The sequence below is a fragment of the Chaetura pelagica genome, unplaced genomic scaffold (assembly GCF_000747805.2).
Source record: "Chaetura pelagica isolate M959 unplaced genomic scaffold, ChaPel_1.0 scaffold101, whole genome shotgun sequence".
NCBI classification, from domain to species: Eukaryota; Metazoa; Chordata; class Aves; order Apodiformes; family Apodidae; genus Chaetura; species Chaetura pelagica.
In genome coordinates, this window is record NW_009952564.1 from 2284213 (window position 1) to 2311892 (window position 27680).

General features: G+C 40.0%; 1 protein-coding gene across 1 annotated transcript; it reads left to right on the forward strand.

Moving 5' to 3' along the window:
- On the forward strand, positions 1 to 27680 carry GPR128 (G protein-coupled receptor 128). Its single transcript, XM_009993391.1, has 16 exons — positions 1 to 109; positions 3549 to 3656; positions 8217 to 8348; positions 9134 to 9243; positions 12092 to 12244; positions 14946 to 15037; positions 15362 to 15480; positions 15565 to 15678; positions 16233 to 16393; positions 17839 to 17988; positions 19252 to 19364; positions 21172 to 21536; positions 23116 to 23197; positions 24214 to 24375; positions 25377 to 25533; positions 27456 to 27680. The coding sequence occupies exons 1-16, from the start codon at positions 1 to 3 to the stop codon at positions 27678 to 27680; spliced, it is 2352 nt and encodes a 783-aa protein (XP_009991693.1).

Below are 27680 nucleotides of genomic sequence, written 5' to 3' on the forward strand. Positions count from 1 at the left end.
ATGTCTTCACTCCAGTGGGATAGAATATTGGTTGGAATTACCTGCTGTGTAGTGACTGCGACGCTTTGGGCACTGTGCTTTTGGCAGCTTGTCCTCAAGTTTAAAACAGGTAAGAAATATAACTCTACCCCATTTAAACTCTATTTGAACTCTTTGGGTTTTTTTTCCTTTTCTAAAGTATTTTACCATGATTGCTGATAAACATGGTTGCATCAATGCTGTACATTTCTTAGGGGGAAACATTTTTCTTTTTACTCTGATATCTAAAAAATACCCCAAAATTTGCAAAATGTGGAAAAAAATCTGCTGTAAAAGAGACTAGGACTGCAAGCAATCTCTGGAATATTTTCCTTGTAACATGTTTACACTGTACATGATTCCTCTCAGAGAGCTTTGAGAAATATCTTGAAATTTTCTCACTCTTCTAGTAGAAATTAGATTTATTTTTCAAAAGACAAAAGTTATCCTCTAGCTGGTCTAGTAAGCTAAGTTTTAAATGGAAAAGACTTAGTTTTACATATGTTTATATGTTTGCAGGCATATATATGCTGTATAGCATCTGTTAATATTTTCATTACAACTTGTGTTATAGAAAAAATTATTGAAAGAATATCAGGGATGTAGGTTTTCTTATTCTATACCTGAAAATCAGATCTATGCACCTTCATAAGACACTTCGTATGCAAACTTGGAGCAGAAAACTGGTCAGTGTTGCCTCTCAGCAAAATACTCACTATATTGACATGATATAAAAGTATGCATTGGATCTCTACTCAAAATTCATAGAAAGAATTAGTTACTCCTGGCTACTTGTCCAGCAGGCAATCAGATGTGATTTGAGACCAAGAATCCTAAGGAAAAGATTACATATGATGATACATTAGATTATATTTACTTAAAGAGATTTATCAGATATTTGTAGGGAGGGAACATACCCAAGCAGAAGAAATGGCACATATGTAAGCAGTAATTATTTAACATACATCAGTAATAATCCTCCTTTGCTAATATAAGTATATGCCCAGTACTTTTTTATTACTTGATGGAGCTAAACCCAGATGAGATGTTAATTCTCAGTGCAACTTGAGGATTCCTCTGCTTATGCCCAGGATTTACACAGCTGCAGACAAATGAACTGCTAGGAACTGGATTTAAACTATACTACTACTACTTAAGGGTGGAGAATACCTCCATGCCCATCTGATGTTTTGTGAATAGGGGTAGTGTTTGTTCTTTCTTCAAACTTTTACCACGATATTAGCATTAAGGGTTCCCACAAAGTTCTATTGAAAAAAGAAACCAAACAGTTCATGATGACATAGTATTACACTAGCACCTTTACATTTTAGAAATATATGAGGTCAAAATCAATGTGATTCTTGAGATTATTTTCTGTAAAACTTAAAAACCAAAGACCAATAAAAAGCAGATGCTTTCTAAATCTTAAAATAAAACCAGAAGAACCCCACAACTTTAAGCCAATGCCACAATTACTGGAGCCTGATGAATTTTACTGCTTATGGGGTAGGTATGGCTGCATTAATCATCTCAGGAACGCATATTTGTGAAAGACACAGACCTCCCTCTGCAAAAAATAAATAATAAAAAGGTTGCTTAACAATGGTACATAAGACTTTGAACAGCAGGCTAAGAAGGTAATCAGGAAGCACTAAACAGAGCCCCAGTTTTGACTAACATTAACAAATCCCTCAAGTGTCACACTGTTGTTGCAGAGGGACTCTTTTGGGGAAGGCAAAGATAAGCCCAATGCTGTTTGCTGGCACCTGCTCTTTGCTGCATGGGCTGCGTGCCCCCACCTCCAGAAGTGAATGCTGGACTTTTCACCCCACAGGTTCAAGCTTTTGTGTTCTACTGTTTTCAAAGCTGTGTTAGCCCTGTCTTCCTCTTCACCTTTTGCTTTTCCTAAACTCCTTTAGCAGTCCTGGTGTCACTGCTCTGCCACACAGTACCGGCTGCCGTGTGCATGTGCCCAGCAGCTGAGCCAGCACGGCTGGGAAGCGGGTCAAGGATTGCCACACCAGGCAGCCAACTCTCCAACACTGAGCCACCCAGACCTTCATTGCTGGATAAGTTTTCCTTTCCTTTCTGTAAGATTTCCAATGGAGAGATGATATATTTTGAAAAGCTGATGGCTAGCTAAGACATTATCTACTGACACATAGATGTTATTCCACTATCATCATAGACATCTGGCTGTAATGTAGCTGAGACAGCCTGAAACACAAATGCTAACTTAGCAACAACATGAGCACAAGCCAAGCAATGTGTGCCAAGAACAGAATTACCCCCACCACGTGGCACGTTCCCTAAAGTTTGCAATAATCTTCCAGTTACATGAATCGTAATAGTAAGAGCTTGGGCAATCTTTTTAGTTCAGTTGGAACATTAGAAGTATACAATAGCACATTTCCCTGACAGCACTGTTTACTTTTGAATTTTCTGGCTTTACTCTATTTGTCAGCATCTCAAAACACAGGCACTAAGATGTAAGATCAAGTGGCAGTCCTCAGCTCCAGTTTTTCTGCATTGTTTCAAGGCATAGACTGCACCCAGTGCACAGGCACACAGTTTCCACCCTGAGCCTAATGGGAAGGTGATTCCAACTCCACCCTTCATTTAGGGTCTGTGTGAGATTGACTGTAGAAAGCCGTTGTCCATGAAGATCCCCCAGGTCTTGGACCCACCTTTCAGAGCCTGAGGTCCATCAACACCTTCCCTGTTGCAATTTCTGCTGCAGAATAACCCTTAGCAATTCAGGATTTGCCAGTCTCTTTCTTAAGAAACTTTAACATTTTTGCCAACTACAGCAAATACCATTTTATGGTCAGAAATTTCTAAGAACTGCATTTTCTCTGCTATGGCTTATACCATGCTTTTTTCTTTCCTGAAACTGCAAAAGCCTATGTAATGATACCAAACAAAACCTGCTATTTCTGCAAAAGACGGAATAAAAATCAGCAGCCATCCTAGAGTGTGGATAGAGGTGATGGCTGAGATTTGGTATGGGTTTTTATCCAGTTCATCCTATAATGCCTTTCTTAGATCAGAGTATTTCTGGCTAATTGTTGGATGTGTGACTATCCACATTACCAATCCTCAGCACTGGGAATCTGTGGCCCTGTTTACCCTTCTTGCTCCTGTGAAATCCTGCAGGAGTAGCTTGGCCTTTTCATGGGTTTAACAGACTGAGCTTTTGGCAGTCTGGAAGTCCACACCATCACTCCTGCTAGTCCAGCAGCTGCACAGAACTGTTTCCACTGACATTGTTGTGGGAATGCAAATTAATGTTTAAAAGCTTTGACCTCATGCTCATGTCATTAGTTTTAGGAGCAAGGAGGGACCCATGACTGAGTACCTGGGTGAGACTGTGGGTCACATATTTTTCAGTTGAATAATTTTTAATTGAATCTTTAAATAATGTTTCTTTCTTTCCTTCATCAAATTAGATGGATACATATTTTTACAGATGTAGTAATGAATATCTATCTATCTGTGGACCTTTCCATCTTCATTCTTTATTTACACAGACACTACAGAATCTGTGGTACCTCCATGCTTCTGTGTCAACGGTGGTGTCTGCCGCGATGGAGCCTGCATGTGCCCAGAGGAGTGGGTGGGATCTCTTTGTGAGATAGGTCAGTACAAGCCTGTCAGCACAGAGAGCTGGCATAATTTCTGGGAACCACTCTGCTTTGGGAGGCCCCTGATCTTACCCCCTGCCCTCCAAGACCTGCTCAGCAGGGTCTGCAAGCAGTAACATGGCTCCTCTCGCTCAGTGAGGCCATATTCTTCATTCACTTGCTCTTTGGAATGAGTGATTTATCTGGGGAAGACATTACAGGTTTTAACTGTCTGTGGCCTTTTCCTAGCCAATTTGGCCTTCATTTGAATTCCTCTGTTTGAAGATCATAGTGACTTGAAATTCTGATTCAGACCTCAGTGGGCAATATTGCTGTGTCTGGATCTGCCAGTGCTTAAGGGACACCATCCAACTTAGCACCCTGAAGGACAATGCTTGTCCTCAGCTCCTGCTGCCACTGGCACTGGTTTTGGATGAGTAAAATTTTCGACCCCTGGCATAGCAGTGGCCTGATTAACTACCATATCAGTTCCCTCTACTGCAGCACGGAATCTCTGCACTGTTGTAACTGGAGTGGCTGCTCCCAGCAGATTCCAGGACAGGGCTGGCTCACTGAGCCACAGTAACTCCAGAGCTGGTAAGATCCCCAGCTCACACTTCCCAAGCCAACAAGCCACACTGTGGCCAGTATGACACACACATATGTCGTTATGTGTCAGCTGCACCTTTGTCAAATGAATTAATGTCTCATCAAAAGGATGTTGAAGGATCTGCAGCTTATCCAAGAAAATACTCTTGGTGAAGACTGCTAGGTAAATGGAAACTTCAGGTCTCCCATGTCATTTTCCTTATGATAGGATCAGTAGCACATCCAACACACAATGACAGATTGGGTGGGTTCATAATGGATTGGATCATTTAGGTAAAAATTTCAGAGAATTTGGATTCAATAAAATAACCATGGCTGGGATTTCAGCACTGGAAACATACTATTATGATGCCTCTGTAATTCCCTATGTTCACTCCTCTGGTATTCTGTATTTGATTTGCTGTAAATTGCCTTAAAGAATAGATTTCAATAATTGTAGTTATTAAAATACACAAAGTAAGAATGTTTGGACAGACATCATAACTTCAAATAATAACAAACATCTGTCTGTTCCACCTTATCGGCAATTTTAACCTGCTGACCAGTTTCAACTAAATTCACTAGATGGCTACAGGTCTCAAAGGTCTTGAGATCTTATGAGTTTTGCAGACATCACTAACTAGGTACACAAGATCAACCCTGTAAATTCCTCACTGAGAAAAAGGCAAGGAGACTTATACCAGCAGTGAGGATGTGAGGGCCACACAGCCAATCCAGCCACTAAGATGCAGAGCTCTAAACTACTCATGATATTTGTTTTGTCTCCACCAACTAACAAGTAAAGATGTATATTTCATGTATTGGAAATCTAAAGATGAATGTAGGACTCAGAGGTGGGGGAGGAGCTGAGACATGATGGGGCATAAAGAGTGTGGGAACATAGTGGAAAAGTTGTTGGGGAAGCTGGAAGTGCATCCAGGTGTTCGGGTTATAAAAGAAGTGATCTGGTTTATTGCCAGCAGAAGAGAGCAGGGCACATGGGGTAGACAACTGTTGTAAACCAATTACTTTTGTTCCAGTGGTGATGGAAAATTTCCACTTGGGTCATATTTCATTCCTTTTGTCTATTATGTCATGGTTACATCCCTTCATAGATCATGACAAAGAGCCTGGTTTTCTCCCTACTTGCGGTTTGTTTGTTTGTTTGTTTGCAATTCTGGAACAATTCTACTCAAATCAGAATATTTGCAATAATTTGAGACTTGCATCAGTGGGGGAAAAAAAACACCAAACAATTCAGATGGACTCTTTTTTATAAGTCCAAATCCAAACAGAATAAATATGTGTATAAACCACCCCAAAGCACCTTCAGATCAAAGCTTGAAGAACTAGGAAGATAAAAAATGAAGTTTGAATAGGTACTAATGTATGAGTGTCTATATATTCATGCATGAATGTAGCATCATATTCCTGGCTTTCATCTGTCAGAAGAATGGCAGGGTCACCACATAAGTATTCAAATCCATGGGTCTAGACAGGTTTCCTTCAAGACTGCTGAAAGACCTGGCCAATGTCACCGAGGGGCTGCTATCTGTCACTTGCAGTGATCAAGAGAGGCCACACAGAACTGAAAAAAGGCCAACTTTATGCACACCTTTAAGAAAGGAAAGAAGGAACACTGAGGGAACTATAAACCAGTTAGACTTACCTCAGGCCCTGGAAGTATTATGGAGCATGTACTCATGGAGTAATTTCCATTCATGTGAAAGAAGAAGATAATAAAAACCAGCATGGATTTACAAAAAGCAAATAACTTCTGACCAGCTGGACTGCCCTCTACCCTTGACTGTATGAGATAACTAGTTATGTAGACAACAGAAAAGCAGTAGATATAATGTACCTTGATTTTAGAGACATTTTTGATACCACGTCCCTCAGCATTCTTGGTTAGCAGGTGAAGATGTACAGATTAGGTGAATGAACCATCAACTGGATTTAAAAGTATCTCAGCAGCCGAGCTCAGAGGGTACTGATCAATTATCTGATTGGAATATTGTAAAAGTTGAGTAGCCTGCTGATTGATACTACGGCCAGTATCATTTCATATCTTCATCAAAGTCCTGAATGATGACATAGCATGTGCTCTCAGCAAAGCTGCAGTCTATGCTAGATTTGGGGCAGCACAGAGGTATTGCTGACACAGCTAATAGCACAGATTTAATGCAGAAGAACCTCAAGAAACCTGAGGATCCTTCCAACAGAAATCTCACACTGTTCAGCAAGGACAAGTGCCAATTCCTGTGCCAAGGACATTGGTACAGACCAGGAACTTCCTGGTTGAGGAGAAGTCCTGCTGGAAAGTACCTGGGAGTGACACTGGATGCCAAGTTCGGTATGAGCCAACAGCTATGCAAACAAGGCAGAGCACCTGTGCTAGGTGGAGGGAGACAGGTTGAAGGACACTGTCACCTTTTCCTTCCAGGCACCAGTGACGATCCACTGGGAAGTCTGTGCTGTTTTGCTGTCTGCACCCAGGCTAACACTTGGAGAAACTGGAAAAGGTCCAGCAGGATGTGTTGAGGATGGTAAGGGCCTAGGACAGATGGCCTACAGGGAGCATTTAAGGGAACTGGGCTTCTTCACTGTGCTGAAGAGGAGGCTGAGAGCAGAACTATAGCAGCCTCCAGCTAACTGAGTGAGAATTGCAAAGACCACTGAATCCAAACTCTTCTCAGTAGCACCAGACAGTAAAGCAAGGAGCAGCAGTGATAAATTGCAGTCTGAGAGACTAGAGTGAGCATGAAGAGAAAGGTTTAGGTTAGAAAGGTAGTGTGTCACTGGAATATGTTTCCCAGTGAGGATATGGAGCTTCTGTTTGGCCTAGATGTCCTCCAGAGGTTCCTGCCACCTCGCAATTTTGAGACTCCTCACCCTGTTAAGCACCTTCTGGCAAGTAAAGCTCAGGTATGGTGCTATAAGACAGACTTAATCTTTGGAGAGGCTTGCACCCTAATTTGTTCATAACCCTTTCTATAGAAGGAATGTGTAATTGTGTCATGGGAGAGTAAGTCCCTGTATAAAACAAGACACACAGAAAGTTATGTGACTTGGCAAGGAAGCTCATGCCAGAACATGGAGAACACTCCAGGTCTCCTGAACCCCCTCAGGACCTTGATCATAAGTATGCTGCTTTGACTCAATTCTGCTAATATGACTCAGTCAGCTGAAATGTGGTCTGAATTAGCAAAAGTCAGCAAAACCAGGATGTTACAAGTCCTAACAGCAGGCAAAAACTTTCTGCCTGTGTGCTGCAGTATTTTTTCTCAAGTGTTTGCTGCATTGCAAGGTAAATTTGTGTTAAGTAGAACATAATAGGCTGCTGTGCTGGGTCAGGCCACATGTCCCCTGAGCTCATCGCCCTGTCTTTAGACATAGCCAGTACCAGTGCTTAGACAAGGCGTGGGGTTTGGGGTGGTCACCTCTTCCCATTCCAGCAGACAGGCAGTGTCTTCCTGCGCCAGTAGCTACATCCAACACACCATGGTTCAGAGTCACCAAAGGACCATCCACCATTAATTATCCAATTTCCATTTGGTGCAGATGTGTATTTTTGCCCTCCCTCCCCCCCGCCTTCCCCCCCCCCAACTTCCGCTATATTCTGTGGCACCTTAAGCACTCTTAATTACCAAATCTGCTTTCTGCCTGGGTAACAAGCCTCTGAAAGTGAAGCTTTATAATCTGTTACAAATCTTCTAGGACCAAGGCAGTGAAAATAGGAGACATGGCAAAAAAATACGGATTTTAGGGTTTCAGTGACTTCATAAGTATCACTCGTAGCAGCTCAGTAGCTTGGGTTAGGTAAGATTCACCAGCTGCTTGTAGTTACTTGTAGGGCAAAAGATTCAATGACCTTCTGTTGTCCCTATATATATATGTATAGATATATATATATTTTAAAATTTGTCCTTGTGCTAAAAATATTTGATCTGGATATATGGGTTTTGTTTTGTTTTTCCTCCTGTGCAGTTAATTTCTGTGAAGCCAGTACTTACACAGTGAACACTTCTGAAGGCATTATGAGAAACCTTACTTTTGAACGGATTATAATGGGTAAATATGGCAACTCCAAAGAAAAATGTGAACCAAATACTGTGAATGGTATGTTTCTTTCATTTCTACTTCCCAAAAGTAAATGTATGGTTTGTGAAAGATGTTGGATTACTAGACCAGATGAGAGGTCAATGTTTGTAGCCAGAACAGCATAGATCAGGCAGTAGGAGCATAAGCCTTTCCACACAGCTTTCTACCTCAAATGCAGAGAACTGAAGGTGTGCATGCCAAGTCATATCCTTGCCTATCTGGGACTGGGCTGAGAGTCAGGTAATGTCTGCTCCTGAACAGCTTTTTGGTAGAAAAATAATCTATTAATATCCTACTATTTAGCATTAGGATTCAGAATGTTTTCCATCAGCTGTGGTTCAATTAACTGTCTCAACTTTCAGAACCTTGCAGAGGAGTAAGTGTTTCCCAGCTGCTCCACTTACCTTTTGTATTTCTTTCATGATGTATAAACTGTGTTTTTCAGGTCATGATAAAAAGTCTTTCTGATAGCTCAGTGCTGGTGACTGTCCCTCCCATTTAAGAGATCTGTTACTGCAGCTCTAGCGTAATCTGATAGCGTATCTGAATTTGGAATTAATGTCACCCACTCTGATAAGATTTTCTATATGAGTATAAAACACATGTTATAAAAAGAATAATATCTAGTTTAATAATTTGTGGTCACTTGTAAAACTGAAAGACAAATATTTTACATGCAAAGAGAAAATAATACTGGGTAGAACATCCCACCTACAGTAGGGTTTTAATTCCCAATGAGGTCATGCACATGAGTGAGTGTTTCTGTACTAAATATATATCTCTCTGTTTTTACAAAACTATAGGTAACATTTCAATAGCAATCCGAATGTGCTCCAGAGAAGGGGAAACTCCTACTTTAGAGTCCCCCAAAATTCTGAATTGCGATTACAATTTTGACTCCTTAGCATCACAGGTAATCTTAAGCTACTGTTTAAACAGTGTATAAGATTCTGCATCATCCCAAGAAAAATAAATGTGATAGGAAATTGAGGCAGGAAATATCTATGTGTTACATTTCTTAAAACTTTGCAGAAAGAAAAATGAAGGACCAAAGACTTTTTTCAGTGGCATTCTTGGCATGTGCCTGCTTGCACATGTCCTGAATTTCCAAAGGTGATTACTTGATCTTGCTTGCCTGAACACAGCATCCCATTTCATACTTCGTAACTGGCCTGCAACTCCATCAGTCAGGTTCTCAGTTGCCAGCAAACAGCTCTGAAAGGAGACGATGCTGATCTAGGATACCAAATTGGTGAGAAACTGGAAGCCTTTGGGTAAGAATAGCTTGAAAGAATGAAGTGATGCAGTCACTGACCTGTTAAGAAAGACGAAGAGCAAAGCCTTTCTGTTCAGTCCTGTGATGAGCTGAAACAGACAGAACACTTCTGTCCCTCAAGAATTCAAAATCAAACTCTCTTTTATGACTGACAAACTATACTCCATTAAATCCTCAGTTTTGCTTTAAGACTTAGCTCTGCCATATCTAGAAAGCATGGAGAGCTGAACGTGACTAAGCACATTACAGACAGTCACTGCTTCTCACCTCCGGCTTCTCCGCTTCATTTCCTTTACCATTTAATTTCATTTACCAGTCCCACTGGGGGAGGGCGGAAGAAAAAAAAAAAAGAAAAAAAAAAGAAAAAAAGAAACGAGTGACAGTCCCTTTAATTAAGAGAAGTCCCTTTTATCATGCACGTTTGCTTTACTATTGTGTCTTCAACCCAACAACTCGCATGCCTGGATCCTTTGATGGGAAACCCTTGAGCTCAATATTATATTTTCCCAGTACATAGCCTGCACTAAATGGTTCAAATGCAAAATCTTCTCTGAAGTAATATAGAGTACTAGTAGTACTTATTTCCAATGCCAATAAGAAACAATGTAATGTAGCAACAGAAGTCTATTCTGATACCTTAGTAGTAGTTTGGAGTTTTTTTATGAGTCGTGATGTCATGGTGCCAGAAAAAAAAAAGAAAAAAAGAAACGAGTGACAGTCCCTTTAATTAAGAGAAGTCCCTTTTATCATGCACGTTTGCTTTACTATTGTGTCTTCAACCCAACAACTCGCATGCCTGGATCCTTTGATGGGAAACCCTTGAGCTCAATATTATATTTTCCCAGTACATAGCCTGCACTAAATGGTTCAAATGCAAAATCTTCTCTGAAGTAATATAGAGTACTAGTAGTACTTATTTCCAATGCCAATAAGAAACAATGTAATGTAGCAACAGAAGTCTATTCTGATACCTTAGTAGTAGTTTGGAGTTTTTTTATGAGTCGTGATGTCATGGTGCCACCTAGTGTGACCAGGGATGCTTGGGGTGTGATGGTGACTGCTAGAAGATGGGTGGAGACAGTCTTCATGCTAGTGGTCCAGAGTCCAGCATTAAAAGGATTTTATACCTTCGAATACAAGGTCATGATAAAAGTCAGAAGTCTAGATGGTCTTTAATGTCCCTTCCAACCCAAACTATTCTATGTTTCTATATAATAGTGAAAATAGGCATTCACAAGGTACTATTTGTTCATAGTGCATATGCAGATGATTTCAAATAAAATATTATAATGTCCAGTAATTATAAATGTAAATTTCCTTCCTCCTTGTGAAATGCATTCACCTTCCTTTCTACCATTCCAAGCTTAATAAACACTTCAAAGCTGCATGATTGAATTCATTTTGATTTTGATGATTCCCAACATGAATAATTTGAGAACAATTCAGTTACCAAAGCTATTCATTTAAGCTGTTCATTCCCTGGATTAGAAATGGAGTGACTTGATACACTGTTTAGTTGGTCTTCATAGCCTATGAAAAAGATTCTTCTGATCTGCAGATTTTCTGTCTCTGAGTCTTATTGTTACCTAGTTATACCTTCATATAACATACAGCTAATGCCTCATCAGTTTTTTGTGTCTAGACTCTTAAGATACTAATAGACATTTACACTCTACCCATTAAGTGCTAACTGACTCAAACTGGACCCAACCACTGGTTCTCACAAGTCTTATTGGTATCTCCAGCACCAGAATATTTTATTTGTTGTGGGTTGGGTTTTTTGTTTGTTTGTTTGTTTGTTTGTTTGTTTTCTACATTTATTCCAAGCTGGCACTATATACAATGCACTGAAGTGAGGATAACATTCTTGGTGCAGGTTATGAGCACTGTGTTGAGAAGCACAACTATTCCAGATGACATTTCTCAAGTTCCTCTCGTGGCTTTTCCAAAAATTCCATTGTGGTTATTTAAGGAACAATTAAAGATGTGCAGTAATTTATAGACTCAGAAGCTCAAGGACCTCAAGGCAAAAGGGGAGGTCCTGCTGCTCTCTACAGCTATCTCATGGCAAGGTGTGGAGAATGATGGGGTCAGGCTCTTCTTCAAGGTGTGCAGTTTTAGGATGAGCATCAACAGAGACAAGTGGCAACATGGGAAATAACAGTTAAGATTCTTTCCCTTGATGCTGGTCAAACACTAGCAGATTTCTGAGGGAGGTTGTGAATATTCAAAGTGAGCCTCTGAGTAGCCAAGTCTCTGCTGAACTAATGGGACCTGCAGAGCTTCCTTTCAACCCAAGCTGCTCCGTGAGGTCATGAAATTATCCCCTTCAGAAAATCTGCATACATTGTGTACTTGATATGAACACAAACAATTTAGACCACCAATTCCTTGTATATTTTGATTTTATGTGAGGATGTTATAAAAGTGGGAACTCTTTTTCCTTTTCTCATTTTCTTTCTGTTCCATGGTGTTTTCCTAACAGGTTGAAATGGAGTCCAGCAATGTTCCAGCCATCGCAAATAACGTGCAAATCCTCACCTCCATGCCAGAACAACTGACCTCACAGAACATCTCTGATGCTGCGAGCATTGCAGTGCAGATTCTGAAAAAGCCAAATGTTTCAGAAGATTCTAAGGTGAGACTTATTAAGACTAAAATAAGACTTTTGTGGATTAATATTTGGGATATCAATTCTGTCACCCCTCTACCAGCAGAAGGAACACTCTTTTCCCTCTCAACTGAACTTAACACTACCAAATGCATTTATTTTGCCATTTATCACAGTTATTCAAGTGGCCTTGAGTGCATACTTGTGGAATCACTGCTGGGTCAGTTCTCAGAGTTGAGTGTTATTTTTACTCCTTATCAGCTGCATGTATCTGAAATTCTAATACAAGCAAAATTTAATGTTTAAATTAATAATTTAATTCTTACTGTCTAGATTAATAAAACTGTAGCATTTATGAAACCATTCAGGATCCTGTGTGGAAGGAACAGAATACCCAGCAGGACCAGAACCCTGGACTTCCACAGGGCAAACTTTGGCCTCCTCAATCAACTGTTAAGGGAAATCCCATGGGACAGGGTGCTAGAAGGTAAAGGGGCTGAAGATAGCTGGTCAACATTCAAGGACCCCTTCTTGCAAGCACAGGATCAGAGTGTCCCAATGGTTAGGAAATCTAGTAAGGGAGTGCATGGTTAAAAAAGGAACTGCTGGGCAAACTTAAGTGGAAAAGGAAAATCTACAGATCATGGAAGGAGGGGCTGGTCACTTGGGAGGAATATAGGACTGTTGTCAGAGGATGTAGGGAGGCAATTAGGAAAGCTAAGGCCTCCTTGGAACTTAACCTTGCAAGTCAGGTTAAGGATAATAGAAAGGGCTTTTTCAAATACATAGCTAGCAAAACTAGCACTAGAGGCAATATTGGCCCACTGAGGAATGAGGTGGGAGCCCTGGTGACAGAGGATATAAAGAAGGCAGAGGTGCTGAATGCCTTCTTTGCCTCTGTCTTCACTCCTGCAGGGTCTCCCTATGAGCCCCAGATTCATATAGCCCCAGAAGAAGTCAAGATAGAGGAAGAGTTTGACATGGTAGATGAAGATTGGGTTAGGGATCAGTTGAGTAATCTGGACATCCATAAATCAATGGGTCCAGATGGAATGCACCCAAGGGTGCTGAGGGAGCTGGCGGAGGTCATTGCTAGGCCACTCTCCATCATCTTCAGTAAGTCATGGGCAACAGGTGAGGTGCCTGAGGACTGGAGGATAGCAAATGTCACTCCAGTCTACAAGAAGGGCAAGAAGGAGGACCCGGGTAACTATAGACCGGTCAGCCTCACCTCCATCCCTGGAAAGGTGATGGAACAACTTGTTCTTGGCACTATCTCCAGGCACATCAAGGACATGGGGGTCATCAAGAGCAGTCAACATGGTTTTATCAAGGGTAAATCATGTTTGACTAACCTCATAGCCTTCTATGAGGAAATTACTAGGTGGATAGATGATGGTAGAGCGGTAGATGTGGTTTATCTTGATTTCAGTAAAGCATTTGACACCGTCTCCCACAGCATCCTTGTAGAAAAGTTGATCAGGTATGGGTTTGGTGATCAGGAAGTGAGGTGGATTAGGAACTGGTTGAAAGGAAGGAGTCAGAGAGTTGTAGTCAATGGGGCAGAATCTGGTTGGAGGTGTGTGACTAGTGGAGTCCCACAGGGGTCGGTACTGGGACCGGTGTTGTTCAACATCTTCATCAACGACCTGGATGAGGGTATAGAATGTACCCTCAGCAAGTTTGCTGATGACACTAAGCTGGGAGGAGTGGCTGACACACCAGAAGGCTGTGCTGCCATTCAGAGAGACTTAGATAGGTTGGAGAGTTGGGCGGGGAGAAACATGATGAAATTCAACAAGGGGAAGTGCAGAGTTTTACATTTGGGGAAGAACAACACCATGTCCCAGTACAGGTTGGGGGCTGAACTGCTGGAGAGTAGTGTAGGTGAAAGAGACCTGGGGGTCCTGGTAGACAGGAGGATGACCATGAGCCAGCAATGTGCCCTTGTGGCCAAGAAGGCCAATGGCATCCTGGGGTGCATTAGAAAGGGTGTGGTTAGTAGGTCAAGAGAGGTTCTCCTCCCCCTCTATTCTGCATTGGTGAGGCCACATCTGGAGTATTGTGTCCAGTTCTGGGCCCCTCAGTTCAAAAAGGACAGGGAACTGCTCGAAAGAGTCCAGCGCAGAGCTACGAAGATGATTAGGGGAGTGGAACATCTCCCTTATGAGGAAAGGCTGAGGGAGCTGGGTCTCTTTAGCTTGGAGAAAAGGAGACTGAGGGGTGACCTCATCAATGTTTACAAATATGTAAGGGGTGAGTGTCAGGGGGACGGAGTTAGGCTTTTCTCAGTGATGACCAGTGATAGGACAAGGGGTAATGGGTGTAAATTGGAGCATAGGAAGTTCAAGGTGAATATCCGAAAAAATTTTTTTACTGTGAGAGTGACAGAGCACTGGAACAGGCTGCCCAGGGAGGTTGTGGAGTCTCCTTCACTGGAGACATTCAAAACCCGCCTGGACACGTTCCTGTGTGATGTGCAGGTGACCCTGCTCTGGCAGGGTGGGTTGGACTAGATGATCTTTTGAGGTCCCTTCCAACCCCTAGGATTCTATGATTCTATGATTCTATTGGAACAAAGCTTGTGTTCTCACAAATGGCATCCTCTGCTTGTTTGTTCTTTTGTGTGTACTTATTGTGTTCTTATTTTGCCCATCCACTAGGTAGCACACAGGGTGATTTACTACAATTGCATTTGAATATTGCCTTTTTTTTCTGTTTGTCTCAGGCATCTGTGGCAGTAATGGCTACCTTGAGTCAACTCTTGGATGCCAATGAAACAGAATTTAAGCATGGTGATTTTGTCCATGTTGCAAAAAGGTAACTAACTTTTACCATTTATATTTATTTTAGATGTAGTAAACTGCATTTTCCCTCCTGTTTCAGGATCAAAGTGGTTCAGAGATGACGGAAAATATTTTTACTGTTCAATTTCAATATGCATCTTCATTGATTCAGTAGATTTATACCAACATAAAAACAATTTGGCTACATTTTTCTGCTTTGTAAAAAAAGGATGAGGGTAGAGAATGAGAAGCAGTTCCCACTGTAGAACTAAATGAGAGAGGAAACACAGAAACTGAACCTGTATCTGTGGATTAAAAAAGAATGGTAACTTTTATCCCATTTGTTATTTCACTGCAGCCTCACAAAAACTATGGAAGAATTTTCTTTGACTAGTAACATCTCACAGCCCAATGTTGCAGTCCAGTCTGCTCCACTGAAATTAAGCTCCTCTACGATTCTGTTTTCAGCACAGAGAGGTAAGTTTGTGTGTGTTGTTAGATTTACCTAGAACAGGAAGTATGTACCAAAAATCGTAATGCATCCACTGCTAATTTTTGCAGATACAGCACTGGGATATTATCCGTCAACAAAACTAGAAATACAGGAAAATGTCCATGGGCTTCTTAATGACCTCAGAACTGAAGTTCAGATACTGTTCAACATTACAAGTAACAGTTACTTCTTTTTCCTACTGAGAACTGAAGCTGCTACTGGGAAAAATTTGAATGATTATTCACAAAAAATCTCCTTTGGGGAAAAAAAAACACAAAAAACACACCATACTTAGCCAATATAAGTTTTTACATGTTGTTTTTGTGCATGCTGATGCCATATGGTGGTACAAGAAATGCACATGTCCAATGAGATGGATCATGTTATTTAAGATTAATGCATGTGTACATGCAATGTCCAGAATGCTTTTGGTGTTTGGGACTTGGTAATTTATTTTGTTTTCTAAAATTGAGAAGGTAAAGAATCTTGCACTGTGCTTCTGCAGACATCAAGAGCTAGTGCATATGTACCTTGCTTGAAAACGAAAGACATCAACCCTTTCAACTAAAATTATTACTGCTGTCAAAAAGTAGTTTAAAAAAATCTAAATAAATACCTAAACAAAAATCTGCTATAAATATTGGATATGTGAAATAGCATAGTGTATGATTCCTCATTGGCACCAACTTCTCTGATCTCTGCTCTCCATACCTACTTTTCTGTTTACCATTTCAAGGTTCATCATACAATGGAAGAGTTGGCTTTGTGCTGTATCAAAATGACAAACTCTTCCAGTCAAGGATTTATCAGAGCCGCAGTAGCTACTCTAAACAAATTGTCTCTGGCAATATTAATGGTGGAAATACCAGCAGTATTGAAATAGCCTTCAGTCCCAAGGTAAGTGTTCAGTTCGAAACTGGTAGGTGTCTTCCCACCTGTCTTCAGGACTTAGGAAGGAGACTCAAGCAGAGGAGTTGCATTTTTAGATATATATTTTTATTTTCATACTGCCTTGATTTCTGGCAAAAAGCAGAGGTTGTTGGGATGTATAGGTGATATAAGTGAACAGCATTTAGGTAACACGGCATAGAAAATTTTTTTCAACTTTTGTATTTAACAGCTGATGAGATTTAATACTGTAAAATACAGTACTGACTCAGTACTGCTAAACTAGGGCATTTGCATGCAAAAGTTTCTTCCATAAAAAGTTATACCAAAATGGATTTGCCCTAAGGTAAAGCAGTTCTAAATAAAAATTGCAAAAAACAAGGCCACTGGAGGATAATTTTTATTTCCAGAAAGCTATCAAAATTTGTGAAAACAAAAAAGGTCAACATGACTGGCATAGGTCAATGGACCTACCAGTGTGGGGAGTGTCCATTTTTAATGCTATCTTTTAACTCTTGCTTCCAGTTAAATTCATTGTGTATTTTGTTTTGACTTCCTCTGCCAGAAACTGATTCTAGATGTTACTGCTTTCTTGCAGGAAATGCTCTATGTGAGTGCCCATTTGCCCAAGTAACTGGATTCTTAGATAGTATGTAAATCATGCTTAGCATGGTTTCTCCAGAATACAGTAGATAGCTTCTTCTTACAATATTCAACAACAGTTTTAAGCTCAAATACATGCATATGATAGATCAGTAATCATTATAATGGTTCCATACACTTAAGCTACCTGGGAAACACGTGTCATTTTTAAGGAAATAACTGAAACATAATTGATTTTTTTACTCCTACTTTTATTCCTCATTTTTAATTTAACTACCTACTACTGTGAATAGTTTCTTTCAGTACTTATTTGCACTTCAAGATGCTCATTGCACATTAAAAAGCAGTTCTAATGGCAGTACCCTGCAAAAGTATGCTTTTTGAAAACAACTGCATGCAGTTTGACATCTGACCGTGTGAATATCATCATGCTGCAGAAGGGAGGGAATAGTTCATGACTTTTCTCATTGTTTATTTCCTATCACAGTGTGGATTCAGCCCTGGTGGGCAGTAATTTAATGCTACTAATATCTGGAAATTACTGTTTGGCTTATGCAGAATTCATTTGGCAATTGTTTAATGCCTATTCAATGTGCATCTGAACCATAATTACCTGAATAATTCACAGGAATGGCTAATTTCTTTGGCAATGTTGACCGAGAAGGGCACACGAAGAAAGTTCAAATTATGCTGTTATTGACATCAGTCATAAGGGTTACTGGAAACACCATAAATCCTTTAGTACCTGTCAGCTCCCCTTTCAGAGCGTAATTGTCAGTACACACTGTTTCTGGTGCGTATCTGTTCACATTTCTATAGCTACTTTTTCTCCTTGCAATCCCAACCCATAGTACAACACGTCCGAACTGCAGCTGCATGATCATGCCTGTGTGTTTTGGGACTACACGATCAATGACTGGAGCACTGCAGGCTGTGCAAAAAGAAGAGACCAGTTCCTGAGATGCAGGTGTAATCACACTACTAATTTTGCCATCCTGATGGTAGGGCATCATCCTTTCTTCAATGGGAAAAGTTTGGGTTTTTTTTTTAACTTGTTTGGTTGTTTACAATTGGAAGACCAGCATGCCAATGTGAGGGTGTAGGAGCACTGAGCAAGCAGGCAGAGTTTTATATAGCCCCACACACCTGGTTTTGATCTGCGGCAGAGCTGGCAAATTGGGACATGCCAGCTGCCTCCAGACTGCTGGAAAGCCAAAAGGTACTTTTGGTGAGTCCTGCCTTTCCTTGACACAAATTGTGGCTGTGTCCACCTACTGTTCACCCGAGCAGCAAGGGAGGGCTGGCACAATTCATTCCCCTTGCTCAGCTGTGGTAGCCTCCAGCTCTGCAGCTCTGTTGCTGCAGCTGGTTGTTAAATGAGTCTACCTCTAAAGCCTAAAGTGCCCAAAGACAAACAGTAGAATAACTCAGAATAAGCTAGATGTGGCACTGCCTAGGCTGAGTATTTTGCATCAACTACTTCCTTTAGTTACACGTTTATAAAAAGCAATCACTCTGTACATATTAACCCTGCTACCATTAAGTTTTATATATTGTCCTTTTGTACTAACAAGATTATTTAAGAATGACTGTCTGTCTCTGACATTTGTTATTCTTTCAATATTGGTTTCAGCTTCTCTAAACAAAACACTCCCTGAGTAAAATCACATATCTGTGGTCACTGACTTCAGCAGTGCCAGAAACCCAGAGGTTCTTTTTACTCTGTCTTCACGGAACAGCATTTCCATATTTGTAATTTGTATTGTTTCTGTATTTCCCTGTGTCTTATACATGTCCTTATTGCACAAAATAATTATATTCTAGAGAAGATTTCCATTTGTTTATGCAAAGACAACAGAATTTTTCTGTTTCACTGAATATGCTTACATTTGCTTGCTGCTTTTTTGTCCCTACAAAGAAAGACTGGTTTTCATTTGTAAATCTTAATCACTTTTTACCTTTGACCTTATCCTCAGAAGCCAAAATTCAGAATGCACATCAGTATGAAAAGTTAAAGCCACTTTTTCCAGTCTGTGTCACCTTGCATTTTTCCATTAATATTAGCTTGATCTCTTATTGGAGATCTTCACAAGCTTCTTGAGTTTTGAGGTCCAGAATACTTTTATGTGATCTGAAAATTTTGGCAGTGGCTAGCAATAGTCACAACTTTACTGAAATATTTCTGGTTCTATGTGCAACTAGAAACATTAAATATTTGAAAGAGATGCATGTCTTCTCATAACTGATACAGATTTATTTTCTAGGCCTTCCAGATCAAATATAAATATGCAAAGCCTTTGGAATATATTTCTTACATTGGTGTTGGATTGTCTGTGGCTGGTCTGGTCATTACAATTCTGTTTCAAATATTCACTAGGTAAGAGTGAAGATGTAAAGATACAAGTGTTTTACACCAAGTTACAGTATTTTTCTCTGTATATAGTTTGAGAAAAATTAAGAGAGCAGCCATTTTAGAACACACTGCAATATTATTCATCAGCAAATAATATACATAACAAAAAAGAGCTAATCATGTAGCACAGGTTGGGAAATAAGTGTGGCTTACAGGTTAAAGTGAAGACAAAGAGATGTCTCAGCCATGCCACTGACCTAGGTGAAACTTAAATGTTTCTGTTCATGCTAATCTTCTAAGGTGAGGATATATATATGAGATTATTACTCAATCAGCCCACCTTTGTAATTGTGAGCTTTGTAAAGAAATGATATAACAGAGTATGGAAGAGCCCAGTATGGTAAAAGGCCAAATCTTTTATAGGAAACACTGAACATGGCCTCTGAGAAGAAAAATCTTTCCATCTCTTTGACAGTGCAGCTCTCCAGCTATAAGGTTATTCAGGCAGCATGTCCTGCTGAGGATCAAGTCAAGGGTTGATCCTTTTACCATGGGCTCCCATTGCCATGTCTAATCTCCAGGTAATGTCCCATTTGTGACATTTGTCCCATCTACATGGGCCACAGGCAGTCTGTAATTTCTGTTGTATTTCATGTCCCCCGCTGCCTTGCTGACATCTCTGTTACTACCCTGGCCAGGCACCTGACAACACAGATCTAGTGCTGTATTATTGCTATACTGGTTCAGGTTACATGTTGAGGTGTTTAGTCCTTTACTCTCACTTACTACTAGACTTTAAAAATGTGTAACACTATTCCACCATCAGCATGACCTCTTTATTTTCCTGAATGCCCTCTAACCTGATATTACAATGTTTAATCACTTATCTTTCTACTACTCAGTTACCAATATGCCTATTATCTTCTTGTCTTGATTTATGGCTAGACATTTCAACCCACTGTCTTATCGCTTAGACTTTTACATTTCCATAGAAGCAAATATGTTTTTTCTCAGATTCTCCTCTTGCTATCCTATTTAAATGTTACTCTTTTTTCTGTTGTCTATTTGATAGTTTCTATACTCTCTTGCCTTCTGCTTGTAAAATGCCTGTAAAGAACAGATGATTTCAAAGCACCATGATTATACAACAATGTAGATTATGTGCACTGCTTGTGCCAGAGTTTTATTATGAGTGACTTAATTCAAACACAATTGCAGCAAACTTCCTTGATGGATGTGCCCATGATTAATGGTGTCACATGACTTCACCTTGAATAAGGAGCAAAGTCATGCCAGTAGAATTGTAGTTATCATAGATGAAAGTTTCTCATCCTCCTTGTGCTAATGCAGACTTGGAGTAATTCCATCAAGATCAATGTATTTAAAATTGTAGGAGCTTCCAGACTCTGCCTTTTAAATGCATTTATAAGACAGAGTTTGGAAGCAGAGGTTTATTATTCTCTTGTACCTTGAACAGTATTTAGAAGTTCTTGTTTTATGCTATTTCACCCCTTAATACTGAAGAAAACAATTTAAGAAGAACAGAGTGGGAAAAAGAATGCACATCCCAACTGCTGCTGGAAAAAGCCCAGTCCTAGAAGATGCTGAGTATTCTCTGTTCTAGTTGAAATCAGACAAAACTGATGAATTTGTTAAATTGCCCAAGAGCAGTGGCAGTGTAGAATTCTGCAAACAAGTTATCATTTTGTTTTCTCAATGTATTAGACTGCACTCACCAGATTGCTTTTAATATCATGGAAACGAGGACATATTTTACAATTTTTTCTTATTTTGCTCTACCTGTTTCTCCTAAATGTATTCCTACCAATAGGAAAACTCGAAAGTCATCTGTAACATGGATGTTAGTGAGTCTCTGCTTCTCTATGCTCACTTTTAACATCATCTTCATCTCTGGAATTGAAAACCAAAATGCCAGGAACCACAGCAGAGATACCACCAGTTACCACCAGCAACACCTTCCTTATGATACTGCCAATAACACTTTACTAACATCTGAGATCGTAGATCCTCCTGCAGACTCCTGGTGCACAGCTGTGGCTGTCCTACTGCACTATTTTTTGTTGGCAACATTTATGTGGACAGCAATCAATTCTGCACAGTTGTACTTACTTCTCCTTAGAGCCATGAAGCCCCTACCTGGACACTTCCTCATATTCATGTCAGTAATCGGATGGGGTAAGATTTAAAGTTGTATATATGTCAACTTTTACCAAAGTATCAGTACATAGTACATTCAGGAAGAGTTGTAAAGATAGGAGACCAGTAGAGAGCAATTATAAATCAGTGTCTTTCAAGTTTAGTGCAATGTGATTTAACAAATAATCTCCTGTTCCTGCTCACGGGACTGGTATAAACCAAGCTTGTTTTTGTTGTCCTGATCTGGCACTGAAGCTGACAGCTGGTTCACTGGCACAGCAAAATTAGGTCTGTTGTCTGCAGAAGAAATTTTTACAGTAATCAAGGCAGTCTGTCAACTAAGCAAAAAATCTTTCAGACACAGTGATTGCATATATGGACTCAAATTCTTCACTGAGACATCTCTGACATTCCTCAAGACCTCAGCCAGAGTTTTGCATACATCCACAACCAAGGAATAACTGATATTGTTACAAATGATTTATTAATAAGCAAAGAGCATATTTTTCAGTCATTACAGCAGTTAGCAGCTACAGTGCAAGCTGAAAGGGAACTACTTGGAGTACTGAAGAGTGCAAAAAGATGCCCCCCTAGCCTCCTTCCAGAAACACTTCTATGATGATGTGCAGGAATACCTACCTTTTCCATGTTGTGTATTCAGCTTGTGTGGTGTGTTGTTTCTGATGGCACTTATCAAGCCATTTTAGATCCCAATTGTTTCATTATTGTTTTGTATTTGGGTGGAGGTAGAGGCAATTCCTCTAAAACCTTTAGAACTTGGACTGCATGTCCAAGCCAGAAAATGTTTAGCAAAATCTGGCTGGCTACTGTGTGTATGATGTACATGATAGCGCAGCATCAGGCTCTTCACTGTGTCCTCTGACTAGTTACACATGTTCACTGCTTTTCAGATCTACTTTGAGAGCACAGCAAATACTCAGCATGCTGGAAGGTCTCTATTAGGGCTGAAGGAGGAAGAGACTTTCAGAAGTATGTGTATTTCCTAGATAAAAACTTGTGCAGGAGGCTTCTTCTCATGAGACCTGCTGCTAAGCAAATAGGTAGGCAGGAGACATGGAAGAACAGGAAGCAAAGCAAAGGCATGGAGGCAGCAAGCCCACACTGCCATGCTTATTGGAGTGCAAAAGTTATGCCCTGCATCAAGCTGGTATGAAATACAACGGTGCTTGGTGCAAAACATTCTTAAATTAATTTCTCACTGCTGACAAGAGGGTAGGATTGCACAGCTGTGATGAGGCAGTCAGCTACAGTACATAAAGGAAGGAGTTTGCTCTATGAGGGAGTCAGTTACAGCACAGGAAGGAAGGAGTTTGCTCTGTCTCTACTGGTGCTGTGTCCAGAAGCTGTGTTGAAGCTCTGTAAAGGCAAAAATCAGCAAGATGTGGACATGAGCAGTCCTCTAGAAAAATAGTGCTCAAACCCCTCAGTCCTGCCTTTTCTATAAGCTATAGAAAACCCACCTAGCTTAGTGCAAGGCAGATGATATACAGAGCTCATAAAATCTGTGGACTTTAGAAGGCAAGAAAGTATTTATGTGGAAAGGAGGTATGCCTATGCAACTGAAAAATAAATTGCTAATGTCTCTCCTATTAATTAGGAATCCCTGCTGTAGTAGTTGCAGTAACACTTGGAGCTACTTACAGAGAAGGAAAAGCTTTAAACTACCGACAGGAAGAATTGTAAGTTCATGTATTATCACATCACTTGCTTTCCCACACCTTTTGTGATGGCTTATTTTTAATGCAATTCTAGATTTATTGTTGGCATATTATTTTGTATATATAAATACTTAAAAGAAAACTCATCACTCAAGCTAAATGTTCACTATAGGGAACTGCAGTTCTCCTCACTAAGGATTTAGGGTACTGGATCCACATTTGCCACAGATCCTGCTGCAACATCCCCTGTGACTTGAAATGGAAGCTGTAGACTCTCTTAGCTCTTAGAACCTTTGAAATTCAAGACCTTCATTTAAGTGCATAACCTCATTGCAGTGCCTAAACTTAATCCTCCCATTTAGTGAAAATCTTTCTTTCCAGCATAACCATATCCCTATTTACCCTGAGGTTTTGGTATCCGGACTCATTTGAGTGCCCACATACCAAAGCAGGCTCTCAGGCTTACAATGTATCTTGGTGATAGTGGATGTTACAGAAAATAGGTAGACTTCATATGGAAATGTAAACACAACCATGCTTCCACATCATGGCAGTCTTATGATACTCATTTAGGGGGTGTTGATTATTAACTGGAGATTCTTCGGCAATGAGAAAAAAAAAAGAGGTAAAGATTATTGCAGGATAAACCTGTCCTCCTGAAGTTGACCCAGTTTTAGTTTCAATTTTTGTCCATTACGTTTCCTCTATTATTCCTCAACTCTATTAAACTAGATGCTCCAAAGATAAACTTGGTTATGGTGACCAGATGGCTATTTGGTTAGCTATAGTGCACCTTATAATATTTATCTGTGCAGTTTGTTTGAGAAATCATTTTGCATTCCCGAGAGAAAAAGAAGCATAATTGGAAGCCCTAATTTCTTTAGGGATGGTTGCCATTTGGAGAGAGGTTAACAAGACCTAAAAAGCCCTATGAGGTCTTTGTTGGATTAAAAGTGGAATATTATTTTGTTTTCTTTTGGTATTCTGAATAATGTGTCTAACAAATCTTTTGAAATTGCCTCTTTTTATATTAAAAGTTGCTGGCTTGCAGCACTGGATCATAATCGGAATTTCAGTGTACAAAAGCCCATGCTGTGGTCATTCCTCTTGCCAGTGGCACTTGTACTCCTGTTTAACATCATCATCTTCATCAAGATCTGTGTCTCTGTGATATGGAAGAATAATAAGGATTTGACAAGGTGAGATGGCATGGGACTCTTCAGGTCTTTCAGCAAACATATTCCTTGGTCTCTTGACATGAGCTCAGACTTTCTTGTCACACACACAGATTTTTGACAAAATCTTTTTTATTTATTATTTTTTTAAAAAGAAATATATACTTAAAGCAGCCAGAAAAAAATTCCTTTGGTGCAATGGCTCAGACTTTGTTCAACTGTATACACATTTCAGGCTTTCTCTCCCTTTTTTTTGACTGCAGTGTCACTCAGCTTAACTTCAATGAAAGTTATCGCAAATTTAATCCATATAAGTGAGAGCAGAGATGGATCCAGCCAAATGTGAATTATTAGTTTCTCAGCACATCTGAATGTCAGACCAGTTCTCTAGCAGCTTTGAAGCAGACTTACTTGCTCAGTTTTGCATCAAACCTTCACCTATCTTCAGTGTCTGTGTGTCACAGACTTTGCATTGTACATTGTATTATTTTAAAGGGAATTGCTTTAAATTTTACTAATCCCACAGAATGGGTATGTTCCACTAAACTATTTCATCACTCCTTTTCCGTACAATTTTCATGGCTGGAGCAAACAAAATACCTCATCTTTGACTCCCCTCAGTCTTGAGAGAACTGGAGTTCTTGGACTTTCAGACTTCACTGGCAGCTTATTCTTACATTGAAAATTAAGCATATTTGGATTGAAGTTACAAGCATTCTGAAAAGCTTATAATAGCTAACATGCCAATTATCAATGATTCTTGTTGCCTTTTTTTGTTGAAGACAGATACAGCCAAACTACATGCTCCAAACACAGATTATTCTGATAGACTTGGTTAGATTTCTTTTTCTGAGTTTCATCTCTGGATCATATGTCAAACAAATGTAGGGAGGTGTATGTTCTTAACTTACCTGAATAACACATCTTTGCAATATAGCTCTGAATAAACAGAAAGTTTAAAGCTCAAGAAGATAGTAAATGGTACAGAGAAAGATTTAATAACCTTTTTATGTGTGTGTTTCTAGGAATAAGAAGGATTCATTTATGAAAAAGATGATTGGCACTATCTCTATAGTGGTCGTACTTGGAATCACCTGGGTGGTAGGCTACCTCATGTTAATAAGTCATGAAGAAACAAGTGTTGCTTTCAGTTATATGTTCTGCATTTTGAATACTACTCAGGTAAAGTATTTAGCAATTCTGAGACTAATAATTGAGATAATTAAATAAAACAAATGTAGGATTTACTCTATAGGTCGGTAAATCCTGGGAACTTGTTGGAAAGCAGTTACAGGGATTCTGAATTTTTTTGGTGGATGCTATCCATTTGGTCTGTCACTCAAAACTCTTCCCATTGTGCAAATCAATGTGGGCTTTCAAGGTCACCCCTGGAAAGACTTTCCTGTCTGAGTGGCTTCTCCTATACCAAATAATATAAAAAATTATATTCAGAATGAATATGAGGAAAAAATCTTCTGCATCCGCCGTTGGAAAAAGTCCCAGGGGAGTAACTGAGGCTTCATGACTTGAGAGCTGTCACAATGATTCTGGATAAAAGCTGATAGGAAAGCACCTGCCTCTATTTTCCCCACAGCCTTGCTAGATTCTTGGCTTTACTGAAAGACCAGTACAAGGTTTCCCCAGAGCCGTCTCCTCTCCAGGCTGAACAACCCCAACTTTATCAGCCTGTCTTCATACGAGAGGTGCTCCAGCCCTCTAATCATTTTTGTGGCCCTCCTCTGAACTTTCTCCATGAGCTCCATGTCCACCTCATGTTGGGTGCCCCAGAACTGGACACAATACTCCATGCTGGGTCTCAAGAGAGCAGAGGGGGAGAATCACCTCCCTTGACCTACTGGCCACGCTGCTTTTGATGCAGCCTAGGACACGGTTGGCTTTCTGGGCTGCAAGTGCACACTGCTGGCTTTTGTTGAGCTTCTCATCAACCAACACCCCCAAGTCCTTCTCCTTGGGGCTGTTCCCAACCTATTCTCCACCCAACCTGCATTTGTGCTTGGGATTGCCCAAATCCAGGTGCAGGACCTTGTACTTGGCCTTACTGAATTTCATGAGGTTTGCATGGACCCATCTCTCAAGCTTGTCAAGGACCCTCTGGATGGCCTCCCCTTCCCTCCAGTGTGTCAGTCACACCACACAGCTTGGTGTTGTCAGCAAACTTGCTGGGGGTGCACTTGATCCCTCTGTCCATGTCACTGACAAAGATGTTAAACAGCACTAGACCCAGTACTGACCCTTGAGGAACACCACTCATCACTGGTCTCCATTTGGACATTGAGACATTGATCACTAATTATTATGTATGAAGTATACATATGAAGTATGAAGGAATGGATCCTTTATTATTACACCACTGAATATTTCCTACAAAATAGCTGATTGGAAAGACGTGAAATTCCTCCTATCTCCAAATATTAATTTGTTTACTATCAGTTTGATCTCCTGAAAACTGAGGGCCCATACACCAGTGGGGACCAGATCTGCAAACTATCTGCAAAAAGTCCTGGAATAATTATTACTGATGGATGGATTATACCTGTGCTTTAAACCTGAAATAATGAACAGGGAACAGAGATCCATCTACCTAAAACTCTGAGCATTTGTTTGTTTGTTTGTTTCTTTGTTTTTTGTTGTGTGTTTGTTTTGGTTTTTTTTTAGTTTACCTCAGGATATTACTGATAACTTTTTGAAATAATAAATTAGAAGAGCAGGCATAGAAGTTTCGAAGTTCTGCTTCCCACCATGTGTGTCTGATTGAAGTGCTGATAGGGCACACCAGCCACATTTAATGCTTATGGCATGTTCAAGAAGGTAGTACCTTCACCCTCTCCAGCAGACAGTAATAATACAATTCTGAGACACACTAGCTAACCATTACAATGTGCAAATGAGGTGGTTACAGTGGCAAATCCATAGTGAGATGGAAAAAAAATCATATTGAAAGTACCTTTTGTATTTCAAGATATTAATGTAATTGTTAGTGGTTACTGAAAATTGTTTTGTGGTTGTTCTTAAACTCAAATAATATTGGCTAATTGCCGGTTTAACAGCAAAATAACAACTCTACACTTTCCTTTACTCTACAGGGACTTCAGATTTGTATTCTGTATACTTTCAGATCACCAATCTTCAAGAAAAAAGTTTCCGAAGTGTTTCCTGTTTTCAGGGTGCCAGAGGTACCACTGTATCTGCATTCAAAAACATACTACATTTCAAGAGCACAGCTTGCAAAACATTCACAAGAAACTTTCAGATCAACCCAGACTTTTTCAGATAGCATTTCCTTATCAACCTTCCCTAATGGGAGTTAA

Excerpts from the sequence above, each read along its gene's own strand:
- GPR128 (XM_009993391.1), top strand. The coding sequence starts at position 1 with ATGTCTTCACTCCAGTGGGATAGAATATTGGTTGGAATTACCTGCTGT. Across the intron at positions 12,245-14,945 it reads ATGTTTCAGAAGATTCTAAG|GCATCTGTGGCAGTAATGGC; the intron begins GTGAGACTTATT and ends TGTTTGTCTCAG. Across the intron at positions 16,394-17,838 it reads AAATAGCCTTCAGTCCCAAG|TACAACACGTCCGAACTGCA; the intron begins GTAAGTGTTCAG and ends CCCAACCCATAG.